General features: G+C 40.8%; 1 protein-coding gene and 1 non-coding gene across 4 annotated transcripts in view; both read right to left on the reverse strand.

Annotated features, from left to right (window-relative positions):
- LOC106564130 (uncharacterized) overlaps nt 1-1,917 on the reverse strand; it is a 28,297-nt gene extending 26,380 nt beyond the window's left edge. The window contains exons 1-2 of the mRNA XM_014130142.3: nt 1,325-1,917; nt 700-847 (exon numbers count right to left, since the gene is read on the reverse strand). Coding sequence (XP_013985617.3) covers nt 700-847; nt 1,325-1,333 — 157 coding nt within the window. The 5' untranslated portion in view covers nt 1,334-1,917. The remainder of the gene's footprint in view (nt 1-699; nt 848-1,324) is intronic.
- A 6,764-nt stretch (nt 1,918-8,681) lies between these two features.
- On the reverse strand, nt 8,682-15,736 carry LOC106564128 (uncharacterized). 3 transcript variants are annotated; one of them, XR_014379590.1, is made up of 7 exons: nt 15,626-15,736; nt 14,591-14,738; nt 12,153-12,581; nt 11,597-12,001; nt 11,020-11,445; nt 10,008-10,883; nt 8,682-9,467 (listed from the first exon to the last, which is right to left on the reverse strand). It is a non-coding gene; the product is annotated as an uncharacterized LOC106564128 (transcript). The 3 variants fall into 3 exon arrangements; XR_014379588.1 differs by having other exon boundaries at nt 15,136-15,727; XR_014379589.1 differs by having other exon boundaries at nt 11,020-11,448; nt 15,136-15,727.
- Nucleotides 15,737-16,351: the final 615 nt, after the last annotated feature.

The raw sequence follows: 16,351 nt of genomic DNA on the forward strand, positions 1-16,351 counted from the left end.
CACTGCGATGCAGTACCTTAGACCGCTGCGCCACTCGGGACGCCCTGCTTGATTTTATACACATGTCGGGTGCGTCTGAAATATCCTTATCATCTAAATTAAAAGATGTCCACATACTTTTGGCCATGTAGTGTATCTTACTCAAAGGTAGGAATAAGTTTGGTCCAGATCAGATGTTGGTATTTATTGACTATTATGTGAATCCTATAAATCAAAAGGGCCCATTTGGATGCAATCAAATAGCTTCATTTCTCAGAGATTAAATGTAATTTCAACAAAATAATGTTGCAGGAATACTAATCTTATCTGTTACTAACTACAGACACAATTTCATAAGAATCTGTGATGGTGGGTGTCATGGAAGAATTCAGGGGTAAACAAAATCTATTACTATTTTCTAGCTATTATCGGTCATTGTCCCGTGTTTTTATTCCATAAACAATTAACCTTTTATTGAATTAAACAGATAGTCCATCTACAGATGGTCACACTATCAACAAACTCATCTGTTGATAAGCAACTGCATGCCAATGTTACGTTAGGGTTACGTTTAGAATAAGGGTAAGGTTAGGGCTAGTAGATAGTTGACATGCTACTGACAGCCTGTAGAGAATGTACAGGTGGATTTAAAATTAAACTGCTGTGTGTTATGGAACTGTATAATCTCTGAGACTTAATTAATTAAGCATGTTTATTTACCAGTATTATCCATGTCCCAGTCTTCCTCCTCCTTGACTACAATGTTAAATCTGGGTATTTCACTATGGTTAGAGTCAGGAACCAGTGACTCTGGAGGGTTGGGTTCAGTGGAGCAGGAGAGAAGGGGGTTGGATGGGTCAGCAGAATCCTAAAATAAAGAATAAGACGTTAGAGGCAATCTGCTAGAGCTACATTCATTTCATGACATATGAATTACTTCTATATACCATTGATTCTTGAAGAATACAACTTATAAATGCCTCATGAGCGTAGTTCAACTGTGGTTCCCCATCAGAACCCAATATATCAGCTTGTTTTACTCCAATGTTTACCAACAAAGTAAATGTAAACAAACACTGTATAACCTCAAAACATGGTTAAAACTATCATTTTGATATCATGGATGGTCAGTCCATAGCCCTGTTTATGAATTTGAGAGTGGTTACACTTCTTCAGCCCACCCCTCAGCTTCTTTATTAGCTTTAAAGAGGGGAGGCAAGACGCTTTGTGATTGTTTCAACTACTAATTGAAGCTTTAATAAATAGCTAAATGAATTAGCAAACTAGCTGATACTTTAGGCATAGCCATCCCGACTGGTTTAGCATTAGCTATAGACATTCTCACCTCATTCATCGTGAATTCTTCAGAAATAGTTTCCTATGATCGTTTTGGGTCACTGAATTAAACTAAAACAGAGTCTTCTCAAATCCCCGACAGTTCACCACGAGGCCACATTAACTAGCGGATTCCTTTCCATACAAAACTATTCGACAACTCAGTTAGCTATCTAGCTAGGCCAACGGTAGCGAGAATTTACTTTCCTAGAACCGATAACAACTGTATGAAATGGTCGTTGAAAACATCGATAGCTCCGCGTATATAGTCCAGGTTGGGCAATATCAAAGTCTAATTTAAACGACATCAAACGATATCAGACACATTTTACACACTACCAAACTAAGCTAGCTATCAACATAAGCATCTTCTTTCTTCCTGGCCAGCTTCCGGGTTAGATTCTTCTGTCAATCCGCATTACCGCAAAACAGCAGAAGGCTCTTTGGGACACTAGCTTGTTACTAACGTTACAGTTAGAAAATATATAATTTTTTGTACCGGTACAATTAATAATATATGCATGGTTAGCTACCAGCTAGCTACATTACTGTCTTCCTGCTTCCGGTCTAACTTCCGGTCCGTCCTAGACTCTGCTGCCGACTCATTCTGCGTTACCGCCACCACCAGTTTATCTTCCTCTATGGTATCATGGCGGTCCGCAAACAAACGTTTAAGTGCATGCCGCCACCTACTGTGCTGGAATGTACGATTAATCATGATCTTCCCAATTCTGTACTACCATGGAAATAATATAACAACCAAATACTGTCTTCTACCCCCCCCCCCCCCCCCAAAAAAAAACACTCCCCAACCCTCCTACCCCATTAAACTGTATCTACAGTACATTGGGAAAGTATTCAGACCCCTTGACTTTTCCACATTTTGTTACGTTACAGCCATATTCTAAAATGTATGAAATAATTTTTTTCACTCATCAATCTAAACACACAATACCCCATAATGTCGAGGCAAAAACAGATTTTTATAAAATTTTGGAAATGTATATAAAAAAAACTACTGAAATATTACATTTACATAAGTATTCAGACCCTTTACTCAGTACTTTGTTGAAGCACCTTTGACAGCGATTACAGCCTCAAGTCTTCTTGGGTATGACGCAACAAGCTTGGCAACACCTGTATTTGGGGAGTTTCTCCCATTCCTCTCTGGAGATCCTCTCAAGCTCTGTCAGGTTGGATGGAGAGCGTTGCTGCACAGCTATTTTCAGGTCTCTCCAGAGTTGTTTGATTGGGGTCATGTCCGGTCTCTGGTTGGGCCACTTAAGGACATTGACTTGTCCCGAAGCCACTCCTGTGTTGTCTTGGCTGTGTGCTTAGGGTCATTGTCCTGTTGGAAGGTGAAACTTCACCCGAGTCTGAGGTCCTGAGCGCTCTGGAGCAGGTTTTCATCAAGGATCTCTCTGTAAGTTGCTCCGTTCATCTTTGCCTCGATTCTGACTAGTCTCACAGTCCCAGCCGCTGAAAAACATCCCCACATCATGATGCTGCCACCACCATGCTTCACCGTAGGGATGGTGCCAGGTTTCTTCCAGAAGTGACGCTTGGCATTCAGGCCAAAGAGTTCAATTTTGGTTTCATCAGACCAGAGAGTCTTGTTTTTAGTTTTTAGGAGCCTTATGGAAAACTCCAAGTGGACTGTCATGTGTATTTTACTGAAGAGTGGCTTCCGTCTGGCCACTCTACCATAAAGGCCTGATTGGTGGAGTGCTGCAAAGATGGTTGTTCTTCTGGAAGGTTCTCCCATCTCCACAGAGGAACTCTAGAGCTCTATCAGAGTGACCATTGGGTTCTTGGTCACCTCCCTGACCAAGGCCCTTCTCCCCCGATTGCTCAGTTTGGCCAGGCAACCAGCACTAGAAAGAGTCTTGGCAGCTCCAAACTTCTATTTAAGAATGATCGAAGCCACTGGTCTTGGGGACCTTCAATGCTGCAGAATTTATTTGGTATCCTTCCCCAGATCTGTGCCTTGACATAATCCTGTCTCGGAGCTCTACGGACAAGTCCGTCAACCTCATGGCTTGGTTTTTGCTCTGACATGCACTGTCAACTGTGGGGCCTTATATAGACAGGTGTGTGCCTTTCCAAATCATGTCCAATCAATTGAATTTACCACAGATGGACTCCAATCAAGTTGTAGAAACATCTCAAGGATGAGCAATGGAAACAGGATGAACCTGAGCTCAATTTCGAGTCTCTTAGCAAAGTGTCTGAATACTAATGTAAATAAGGTATTTCTGTTTTATTTTTATTTGCAAACATTTCTAAAAACATATTTTTGCTTTGTCATTATGGGGTATTGTGTGTAGATTGATGAGGAACATGTTTTATTTAATCCATTTTAGAATAAGGCTGTAATTTAACAAAATGTGGAAAAAGTCAAGGGGTCTGAATACTTTCCGAAGGCACTGTATATCATACTGAAACACTCCTTAGGATTATTCAGCAGGTCAACAACCATTTCAAATGTCACATCTGTTACACCCAATATCTCTTTTGCCGTCTCCACAATAACCTTCAATCTGGCATTTCTTCTTTCCACAACCCGAGTCGTATTGATAACCTTACCAATAAAAGCTATGAAGACAACTTTATTCATTCTTCAAAGTGTCCTGGAAACCATGCCAGGACCAGCAGAAACACCAGCCCCGACATTAGGTCCACTTAGTCAGCAGCAGCCATGGAAGTGCCATCATTCCACTGTAGTTCCACCAGTCTGTCCAACAGCCTCTGCATACGATATATCTCTGAGCCTCTTTCTGCTCCTGCTCCTGCACCTGATATCCACCAAAACCTGCACAATGCCCCCCCCCCCCCCCCCCCCCACACACACAATTACAACACAACCTTCACATTGCTTCCACATTTGCAGTAATCCTGTTCCCCTTCACACATCGTTTCCCTCCTTTACATTGAACAGCTACATGTCGCCTTTCTTTGGCATTTAAAACACTGCAATAGGGATGGGACAAATTCTCTGACATTGAAACTGATGAATCCTCTCTGCACTTCTCTGAGCAGCACTGATAAGCATTCACTTCTTTGACCCTCTTTCCTACTGATCAACCTTTTTGGCCTCAATCTCTCTGCCTCCCTTCACATTTTCTTTAATATCATCTGTGGAAATAGATATTGGGACACCAATGACGACTCCCCTCAACCTAACAGAAGCACCAGGGACATGGTTTTTAATCTTCTTCTCATCACCACTTTTCACTCCAACACATTACTGCTCTTACTTCCTACCTTCACCACCAGTTCAGGAGCACATAAATGTGCCCCGTTACAGAAAGCTGGGCACATGACGCATGTCACTATTTCACAGGAGAGGCATTTGAACGTCATCAAACTGGTTTTTTTTCTTCTTCCAGAAATGCCTTCTTGAACATGTGAACTTTCGTGTGCCTTAATTACTAAGTCGTATATAATCTATAAATATAAATAAAATGTGAAATCACAAAGCTATTTAGACGCAGAGAAAATACAGAATCTTGCGTAGCCATGATTGGTGGTGATTTTTGTAGTAGCACTTCATCCCAACCTGTAAAATCTGTCAAAAAGGGAAAAGCTAGCAGGTGGATTAAATTGGGGGAAGTGGATGTTGAGTTCGAAGTTCAAAGTTGGTGAAGATTTATGTCCTGAATGGACAACAGTAGTGTCGAAAAAAACTGGAACAACAATGAAATTGTCTAAAATCGGAGTGGAGGTAAACGTCTATGAATGATAACGAATCGCTTCTTGTTCGGATGCATTTGTTGAGTGAGGATGCATATGTGGGAAACCCGTTTGAGGTGTTGAAAATGTTGAATATATGAAATACACATTGGGAAAAGTGGAGTCTGTCAGAGCGACCAGGAGTGGTCTTATTTTGATTCGTTGTGTTTCTGAAGAACAGAGGAAGTTTGCAGTGGGCTTCAAGAGAATCCAGAACAACAGAAGTATCGTGCTTTGAACTTGGGAGTAGAACACCTGTCAGAGGAGTCATCTGGGGTGAAGACGGATGTTCAAGTTGAATACATGAAGAGAATTCCTGGGTATGGTTGGTGTCCGGCGTCTGACCCGCTGGGTGAATGGAGAAACAGAAGAAAGTCTGTCGGTCCTGTTGTTTTATGATGAAGAGCATCTACCTACACATGTGAAGCTTGGTTATGTCAGATACACTGTAAGAGCTTTCATTCCCAAACCACTGCAGACGAAGCACTGTAAAGGATTTGGCCATGTTTCAAGTGTGTGCAGACTGGCGGAGTATAATGAAGAACGGTGTGTAGAAGGACGACGGTGTTGCAATTGTGGTGGGGATCACGATCCTGAGTTCCTGGAGTGTCCTGTAAGGGTGAAGGAGATTGAGGTGGCAAAAGTTAGAGCGACCAATCAAATCTCCTATGCAGAGGCGATTAAAAGAATTGAGAAAACAAGTGATGTGTGTGAAGATATGGTAGTGGACGCACCACAGCCTGTAGTAAATATTTGCTGCCAGTCAAAACATATCCGGTGTGTTAAAAAGGTAGATTTTGTGGCGTTCATTGCCACAGTTATAAACTGTACGACTCAAGTCTCAAAGAAGTCTAAGAAACTGGACATTATTGTGGATGCGGCAGAAAAGTATCAGGGACTTTTTACAACGAAAGACTTGCCGGAAGACGGCCCGCCCTCCCAGGATCCCCTTGAGCCTGTGTAGGGATTTTGTTTATTCTAGGTACTTTTTGGTTGTTTGTTCAGTTTTCTGGGGGAGAATCCTGTTTCCATCCCGCACAGTTGGTGGCAGGATGCCCATTAAATTCTGCAATTAAGCAATAAGGCCCGATGAGGTGTGGTATATGGCCAATATACAACGGCTAAGGGCTGGTCTTATGTACGACGCAACGCGGAGTACCTGGACACAGACATTAGCTGTGGTATACTGGCCATATATCACAAACCCCTGAGGAGCCTTATTGCTGTTATAAACTGGTTACCAATGTAATTAGAGCAGTAAAACTAAATGGTTTGTCATACCCGTGGTATACGGTCTGATATACCATGGCTTTGAGCCAATCAGAATTCAGGGCTCAAACCACCCAGTTTATAATTGCCAATATACGAGAGAAGAAGAAGGAGGCTGCAAGCTGGGCAGCAGCTGCTTTACAGGTGGGATGCACTGTTGAGTGCTTCATCCCCAGGGGTTCGTGCTGATTGTACTGAGATTGTACTGTAGCCAGTTAAGGGCTATTTGACAAAGAAGGAGAGTGATGGAGTGCTCCATCAGATGACCTGGCCTCCACAATCACCTGACCTCAACCCAATTGAGATGGTTTGGGATGAGATGGACTGTAGAGTGAAGGAAAAGCAGCCAACAAGTGCTCAGCATATGTGGGGATTCCTTCAAGACTGTTGGAAAAACATTCCTCATGAAGCTGGTTGAGAGAATGCCAAGAGTGTGCAACCCCATCAGCAAAGCACAGGGTGGCTACTTTGAAGAATCTCAAAACTCTCAAATCTATTTAACACTTTTTTGGTTACTACATGATTCCATATGTGTCATTTCATAGTTTTGATGTCTTCACTATTATTCTACAATGTAGAAAATAGTAAAAATAAAGAAAAGGCCTGTAATGAGTAGGTGTGTCCACACTTTTGACTGGTACTGTATATGGTTAAGTAAGATTAGATTTTTAGAATTTATAGCAATGGTTATCAACTGTATTGCAGGGATGGAACGTAATCGCAGAAAATAGAGGTTGTGGTGGCAGCTGCAGAGGTATTTGGGTGTGTGAGACTTGACATCAGAGTTACAGGGTGTGTTAAGTGGTGGTGTCCCATCCTTTCAGGCTGTTGACCTGAAGTAAATAGATTTACATAGATAAATATTGAGTAGGGTGGTGTTTCCTTTTTTATTTTACTGAGTGTTAGATGGGATAGGGTATTTGTTTATATTTTTCCTGCAAAGTATAAGGGCGTTATGCTTCAGTCCAGTAGCTGGCGGTAATGCAACATTTACTGGATGACAACCGCCTTCAAACCTTATCGAAGAAGAAGCCATGATTGGTTGAGGTAATCAGGGGGCTTGGACATTCACGAGAAAGAGTCCATTCTGTCACTCAAGGCTTCTCTGTCAAATGGCACCTCCTGCTCTCTGTTACCGTGGACATTTAAAAGATCCATTGGATATATAAACATGTTCATCATGGACAACATGCAACGTGTAGCTACAGCTTTCAATACCAGTGTTGTCCAGTGGTGATTTCAGCATGTCAACCTTGTTGGGGAAAACATTTGTTTATTTTTTTGATGAATGACAGCAAAGCCACTACACTATAACTGTAAACAATACATTAAATTAACTACAAACGGTGACAAACGTTGCCCACAAACGTTTAGGGTCTACACATGAATCTTTCCGAGAGTGGAGCTGATGGCCGACTGGCTTCAATAATCATGGTTTCTAATGACTCCTTGTGGATTTGTGTAACAGGGTTAGAACAGCATTCTCCTTCAATAAGGATGGTTTCTAATGACTCCTTGTGGATTTGTGTAACTGGGTAAGAACAGCATTCTCCTTCAATAAGGATGGTTTCTAATGACTCCTTGTGGATTTGCTTAACAGGGTAAGAACAGCATTCTCCTTCAATAATCATGGTTTCTAATGACTCCTTGTGGATTTGTGTAACAGGGTAAGAACAGCATTCTCCTTCAATAAGGATGGTTTCTAATGACTCCTTGTGGATTTGTGTAACAGGGTAAGAACAGCATTCTCCTTCAATAAGGATGGTTTCTAATGACTCCTTGTGGATTTGTGTAACAGGGTAAGAACAGCATTCTCCTTCAATAAGGATGGTTTCTAATGACTCCTTGTGGATTTGTGTAACAGGGTTAGAACAGCATTCTCCTTCAATAAGGATGGTTTCTAATGACTCCTTGTGGATTTGTGTAACTGGGTAAGAACAGCATTCTCCTTCAATAAGGATGGTTTCTAATGACTCCTTGTGGATTTGTGTAACTGGGTAAGAACAGCATTCTCCTTCAATAAGGATGGTTTCTAATGACTCCTTGTGGATTTGTGTAACAGGGTTAGAACAGCATTCTCCTTCAATCATATTGAATGTCGACATGAGTTTTAACTTTTGAAGCCATACACACACACACATTATTACATTCACATTCAGTAAATTCACAAATGATTGTTCTTTTATAATCAACACTTTGCTCTTAAGTATAAGCAACTGTATAAGAAAACGAGCTGCGATGAGGTAGGCCTATTCATTCAGCAATCCCAAAATGGACAGCGACAGAAATTCAGATGATGTTGAGGCCTTAATAACTTTTACTCTTCTTTAGTCACCACAGAAAAAACAAAAACCCAGACTCAGCGGTTAGCCTACTATTTGAAGTATTTTATTAGGCCTAAGTGGTCTAAAAAGAAAGGACAATACAATCACGAGGATTCCCTTTTATAGATAAGACAGACGCACTGAAAAAGCATTGAGAAAACAACCCTCACAATATGAGCTGGAATTACATGGGTATATTACTGAACTTTTTAATGAACAAAAATATTTGAATGGGAAGAGACTGTCACTGGCAAACATGGTTACGAGGAAGGGATACTATAATATAATATGTTGTTGGGTCTTCACCACCCTCATGGAGAAAATCACTAGAGATAATTATACACAAAGTAAGGGAAAACAATTAAATGCATCATTCTTACATGACCTAAAATTATGACTAAGCTACTAATGAGATAGACCTATATAAGCAATATAACAACGCAAATGTACAAACTATGGCAAAAAGCTCTGGCCACATTCAGCACAGCTGTAAGGTTTCTCTTCTGTGTGAACTCTATTGTGCATTTTAAAGGTCTGATGATCTTGCTAAAGCCTTCCCACAGACAGAACAGGGTTAAGGTTTCTCCCCTGTGTCTCCTTTGTGTGTCCAGAGGTGTTGTTTCACAAGGTCTGCTTGTCTAAATCTCTTCCCACAAACAGAACAGCTGTACGATTTCTCTCCTGTGTGCATTGTCATTTGTCTTTTCCGATCAAATATCCGTTGCCAGTCTTTCCCACACACAGAGCAACTGTATCTCTGAGCTTTGAGATTCCCCTAGGTTTCTTTAGGTTCTCCTGATGTAGAGGCTCTCCCCTCCGAACTCTCGTCTGTGTGAATGAGAAAACATAGGTTAAAAGGTCTAATGCAGTCAAAAATGTGATTTCCTGTCTTTTATACACATTAACACACTATGAGGTTGGAAAAATACTGTGAAATGATGATAATACCCTTTTAGTGTAAGAGCTGTTTGAATTTGAAATTTCAGGCTGTTTTGGTGGGATGGAGTTTTGGCCTGCCTGGTGACATCACCAGGTAGTAGTAGTTAGCAGACCAATAAGAAAGAGAGTTCCAAACCTCTCTGCTAATAACAGGTCATTTTCAGTTTTCCCCTCCCTACTCAGACAACTCCCAGACAGTCCTAGCAAAATTCTTGCTTGAGATATTGCTCTTATCTACTAAGAAGCTATTTTTGTTTGTTTTCAATTAAAATGGTCAAAAATAATCACAGCAAGGTACTTAATTTCTACCCAGAAATGATTTCATATGGAGTTAAAAATGGCCGCATTGGATTTTTAAATAAAAGAGCGATGTTCATTCACAGTCAATATTGTATTAATGTAACTAATGGCTGTTCTGCTTCCACTTACCGAGACAATGAAGATCCCAACCAACCTCTTCTCCATCTGAATTAATCAGACCACCAACTTCCTCATCTTCTCCCTCCCTCTCTCCTTCAATTGTAACAGGGTTTTGAAACTCAACAGGTGGTAAACCAGCATGAGTTTTCTGGTGTCTCTGAAGTTTTTGAGAACTAATGAAGCTCTGGCCGCATTTAGTGCAGCTGTAAGGTTTCTCTCCTGTATGATATCTGTGGTGGACTTTAAGGCCGGCTAATCTTACAAAACTCTTCTTGCAGACAGGGCAAGGGTGTCGTTTCTCTCCAGTGTGCACTGACTGGTGGTCTTCAAGAAACCCCTTCTCACTGAAACACTTCCCACATACAGAACAGTAGTGGGGTTTCCCTGCATGTTGCAGAGAGTGGTCCTTTAACTGATCTGGACGGCTGAAACACTTCCCACACACAGAACAGCAGTGGGGTTTCCCTGCGTGTTGCAGAGAGTGGTCCTTTAACTGATCTGGACGGCCGAAACCCTTCCCACACACAGAGCAGGAGTAAGGTTTCTCTTCTGCGTGTAACCACTGGTGCCTTTTCAAGGCTGAGGCGAAACCAAACCTCTTGTCACATTTGGAGCAGACGTAAGGTTTCTCTCCAGTGTGCACTTTCTGGTGGTCTTGAAGATGTCTTTTTACACGGAACTGCTTTCCACACACAGAGCAAGGGTATGGCTTTTCTCCTGTGTGTATTCTCATGTGTATTAGTAGTGAAGATAGCTTTTGGCAATCTCTTCCACACACTGAACAGCAGTGGGAGCTCTTTGCTGTGTGATTCTCCTGTTTTTGTTTAGGTTCTCCTGATGTAGAGGGAGTCACTTCACTGTCAGTGCAATGGTCATGTCTCTCTGCTGTGGGATAAGATGGGATGGATAAACTATGCAAAAATGTGGAACTGTCACAAAATATTTTTTTCCTTTGAATAACTGAAAGTAATATAAAAAATTATTAAAAAAACATTTTTGCAATTCAAGCCCTTTAACTTACCAAAAGCAGGATCCTCTTCCTCCTCTTTCACTTTAATAACCAGTGCTGGTGAAAGACCACACACTTCTACAGCTAAAGACACTTGACTCTCTCCTGTGTGTGTTCTCTGGTGTTTGGTAAGATTTGACGATGAAGAAAAACTCTCCCCACACACGGAGCAACTGTACAGCTTCTCTCCTGTGTGCACCGTCTGGTGTTTTTTCAGGTTTCCTTTGTCACTGAATTGCTTCCCACAAACAGAGCAGGAGTAAGGTTTTTCTCCAGTGTGAGTTCTCATATGTATTTGTAGTTTTGATAACTTCTGACAGTTTTTTCCACACACTGAACAAAAGTGAATCTTCTTAGCTGTGTGATTCCCCTGGTTTTGTTCAGGTAGTCCTGATGTAGAGGGACTCCCTTCACTGTCAGAGCAGTGGTCATGTCTCTCTGCTGTGGGATAAGATGGGATGGATAAACAATGCATAATGTGGAACTATATATGTTTTTTTCTTTGAATAACTGAAAGTGATGCAATGATTGATAAAAATAAAACGGTTTGGCAATTCATGCCCTTACAGAATAAGTACCTTAAACTTACCAAAAGCAGGATCCTCTTCCTCCTCTTTCACTTTAATAACCAGTGCTGGTGTCAGACCATGACTCTCTCCTGTGTGTGTTCTCTGGTGTTTGGTAAGAATTGACGATGAAGAGAAACTCTCCCCGCACACGAAGCAACTGTACAGCTTCTCTCCTGTGTGCACTGTCTGGTGTTTTTTCAGGTTTCCTTTGTCACTGAATTGCTTCCCACAGACAGAGCAGGAGTAAGGTTTTTCTCCTGTGTGAGTTCTCATATGTATTTGTAGTTTTGATAACTTGTGACAGTTTTTTCCACACACTGAACAAAAGTGAATCTTCTTAGCTGTGTGATTCCCCTGGTGTTGTTCAGGTAGTCCTGATGTAGAGGGACTCCCTTCGCTCTCAGAGCAGTGGTCATGTCTCTCTGCTGTGGGATAAGATGGGATGGACAAACTATTCAAAAATGTGGAACTGTAACTATATATATTTTTCCCTTAGAATAACAAAGTAATGCAAAGATTGATAAAAACAAATGTTTTGCAATTCATGCCCTTACAGAATAAGTCCCTTTAACTTACCAAAAGCAGGATCCTCTTCCTCCTCTTTCACTTTAATAACCAGTGCTGGTGAAAGACCACACTCTTCTACAGCTACAGACACTTGACTCTCTCCTGTGTGTGTTCTCTGGTGTTTGGTAAGATTTGACGATGAAGAAAAACTCTCCCCACACACGAAGCAACTGTACAGTTTCTCTCCTGTGTGCAACGTCTGGTGTTTTTTCAGGTTTCCTTTCTCACTGAATTGCTTCCCACAGACAGAGCAGGAGTAAGGTTTTTCTCCTGTGTGAGTTCTCATATGTATTTGTAGTTTTGATAACTTGTGACAGTTTTTTCCACACACTGAACAAAAGTGAATCTTCTTAGCTGTGTGATTCCCCTGGTGTTGTTCAGGTAGTCCTGATGTAGAGGGACTCCCTTCGCTCTCAGAGCAGTGGTCAGGTCTCTCTGCTGTGGTAAAGACATGAGTATGGATTAACTCAAATTAGTCAAAACCCTGACTAAGTCAAAATGTTTGTTCCTGACTTAACAGAAAATAAATATTGTAAAATTATAGGGTCCATACTTTTCCCGAAAATGCTACATGTTAGCTTTTCCCATGAGATAACCTGGCACAGTTAGCCCTAAGCTAATCACCAGAGGGATATTTTAAACCTCCAAATCAAATCAAATATTATTGGTTGTGTACACAGTATTCTGCCGTTATTATAGCAGGTGCAGCTAAATGCTTATGTTTCTAGCTCCAACAGTGCAGTATTACCTAATAATACATACAAATCCCACCAAAATGTATCAGAACAGTCCGGAATATATATATTATGGTATGTATAGACAGTATGGACAGTATATGAATAGAGAACGTGTGTACAGCAGTAGTTATATAGGATGGTGTGTATAGACAGTATATGAATAGAAAAGGTGTGTACAGCAGTAGTTACATAGGATGGTGTGTATAGACAGTATATGAATAGAAAAGGTGTGTACAGCAGTAGTTACATAGGATGGTGTGTATAGACAGTATGGACAGTATATGAATAGAAAAGGTGTGTACAGCATTAGTTACATAGGATGGTGTGTATAGACAGTATATGAATAGAAAAGGTGTGTACAGCAGTAGTTACATAGGATGGTGTGTATAGACAATATGGACAGTATATGAATAGAAAAGGTGTGTACAGCAGTAGTTACATAGGATGACCATTGACTAGAATAAAGTATATACATATGAAGTCAGTAAAACAGGATATAAACATAATTGCACATCTGCACATCCATCACTCCAGTATTAATGCTAAATTGTAATTATTTCGCCTCTATGGCCTATCTCCCTTTTTAAATTATTATTATTTTTTATTTCACCTTTATTTAACCAGGTAGGCCAGTTGAAAACAAGTTCTCATTTACAACTGTGACCTGGCCAAGATAAAGCAAAGCAGTGCAACACAAACAACAACACAGAGTTACACATGGAATAAACAAACATACATAGAAAAGTCTATATACAGTATGTGCAAATGAGGTAAGATTAGGGAGGTAAGGCAATAAATAGGCCATAGTTGCGAAGTAACTACAATTTAGCAATTAAACACTGGAATGGTAGATGTGCAGAAGATGAATGTGCAAGTAGAGATACTGGGGTGCAAAGGAGAAGAAAAAAAAAACAATATGGGGATGAGGTAGTTGGATGGGCTATTTACAGATGGGCTATGTACAGGTGATATTGAATTAAACAGATAGTCCATCTGAAGCTGCTATACAGATGGTCACACTATCTGTTGATAAGCAACTGCTTGCCAAGGTTACGGTTAGGGTTATGTTTAGAATAAGGGTAAGGTTAGGTCCAGGGTTATGTTTAGAATAAGGGTAAGGTTAGGCCAAGGGTTATGTTTAGAATAAGGGTAAGGTTAGGGCTGGTTGATAGTTTGCTCAGGTGGCAGGTCATGGCACTTGTAATGCCAGGGTTGTGGTTCAATTCCCACGGAGGACAAGTACAAAAAAAGGTGTGAAAAAGTAACTAACTGTAAGTCGCTCTGGATCAGAGAGTCTGCTAAATGACTCACTACTGTAGTGGCTCTGGATCAGAGAGTCTGCTAAATGACTCACTACTGTAGTGGCTCTGGATCAGAGAGTCTGCTAAATGACTCACTACTGTAGTGGCTCTGGATCAGAGACTGCTAAATGACTCACTACTGTAGTGGCTCTGGATCAGAGAGTCTGCTAAATGACTCACTACTGTAGTAACTCTGGATCAGAGTCTGCTAAATGACTCACTACTGTAGTGACTCTGGATCAGAGTCTGCTAAACTACTACAATGTAAATGTATTAGTTGACATGCTACTGATAGTCTGTACAAAACTACAGGTGGACTATCCAAATAAAGTGTTACCAATTAAACTGCTATATATGGAATGGAACTGTATAATCTCTGAGATTTCATTAATTAAGCATGTTTATTTACCAGTATTATCCATGTCCCAGTCTTCCTCCTCCTTGACTACAATGTTAAATCTGGGTATTTCACTATGGTTAGAGTCAGGAACCAGTGACTCTGGAGGATTAGGTTCAGTGGAGCAGGAGAGAAGGGGGTTGGATGGGTCAGCAGAATCCTAAAACAAAGAATAAGAATGAATTAGTTATATATACCCATTGACCCATTCTGTGGTTCCCCATCAGAACCCAAAATATAAACTTGTTTTACTCCAATGTTTGTAAACAAAGTAAATGTAAACAAACACTGTATAACCTCAAAACATGGTTAAAACTATCATTTTGATATCATGGATGGTCAGTCCATAGCCCTGTTTATGAATTTGAGAGTGGTTACACTTCTTCAGCCCACCCCTCAGCTTCTTTATTAGCTTTAAAGAGGGGAGGCAAGACGCTTTGTGATTGTTTCAACTACTAATTGAAGCTTTAATAAATAGCTAAATGAATTAGCAAACTAGCTGATACTTTAGGCATAGCCATCCCGACTGGTTTAGCATTAGCTATAGACATTCTCACCTCATTCATCGTGAATTCTTCAGAAATAGTTTCCTATGAACGTTTTGGGTCACTGAATTAAACTAAAGCAGATTCTTCTCAAATCCCCGACAGTTCACCACGAGGCCACATTATCTAGCGGATTACTTTCCATACAACTCAGTTAGCTAACTATTTAGGCCAACGGTAGCGATAATTTACTTTCCTAGACCAGATAGCAAAACTGTATGAAATGGTCGTTGAAAACATCGCTAGTTCCACGTATATAGTCCGAGTTGGGCAATATCAAAGTCTAATTTAAACGACATCAAACGATATCGGACACATTTTACACACTACCAAACTAAGCTAGCTATCAACATAAGCATCTTCTTTCTTCCCGGCTATCTTCCGGGTTAGATTCTTCTGTCTATCCGCATTACCTCAAATCAGCAGAAGGCTCTTTGAGACACTAGCTTGTTACTAACGTTACAGTTTGATAGAAACCTGAGGAATTATTGACTATATTTACCTGTACACTAAATAACATATTCATGGTTAGCTACCAGCTAGCTACATTAGTCATTTCCTCCTTCCGGTCTAACTTCCGGTCCATACTAGACTCTGCTGCCGACTCATTCTGCCTAACTGCCACCACCAGTTAATATTTTTCTATGGCGTCATGGCGGTCCGCAAACAAACGTTTAAGTGCATGCCGCCACCTACTGTGCAGGAATGTACGATTAATCATGATCTTCCCAATTCTGTACCACCATGAAAATATCATAACATCAAAAATACTAACTTCTACCACCCCCCTCCCCCAAAAAACACTCCCCAACCCTCCTACCCCATTAAACTGTATGTATATCATGCTGAGACACTCCCCCCTTAGTATTGTTCAGCATGTCAAGAACCATTTCAAATGTAACATCTGTTACACCCAATATCTCTATGTCTCCACAATAACCTTCAATCTGGCATTTCTTCTTTCCACAACCCGAGTTGTATTGATAACCGTACCAATAAAAGCTATGAAGTCAACTTTATTCATTGTCAAAGTGTCCTTGACACCAAACATTCATGAGAGCAAGATTTCTGAACAGGCCTCCAAACCAGCAGAAACACCAGCCAGGACCAGCAGAAACACAACCAACATTAGGTCCAGTTGTTCCATCAGTCCTCACTGCAGTTCCACCAATCTGTCTTAACAGCCTCTGCATACGATACATCATGACTAATTCTATATCTCTGAGCC

The sequence above is a fragment of the Salmo salar genome, chromosome 12 (genome assembly GCF_965601325.2).
Source record: "Salmo salar chromosome 12, fSalSal1, whole genome shotgun sequence".
In the NCBI taxonomy this organism is placed as follows: Eukaryota; Metazoa; Chordata; class Actinopteri; order Salmoniformes; family Salmonidae; genus Salmo; species Salmo salar.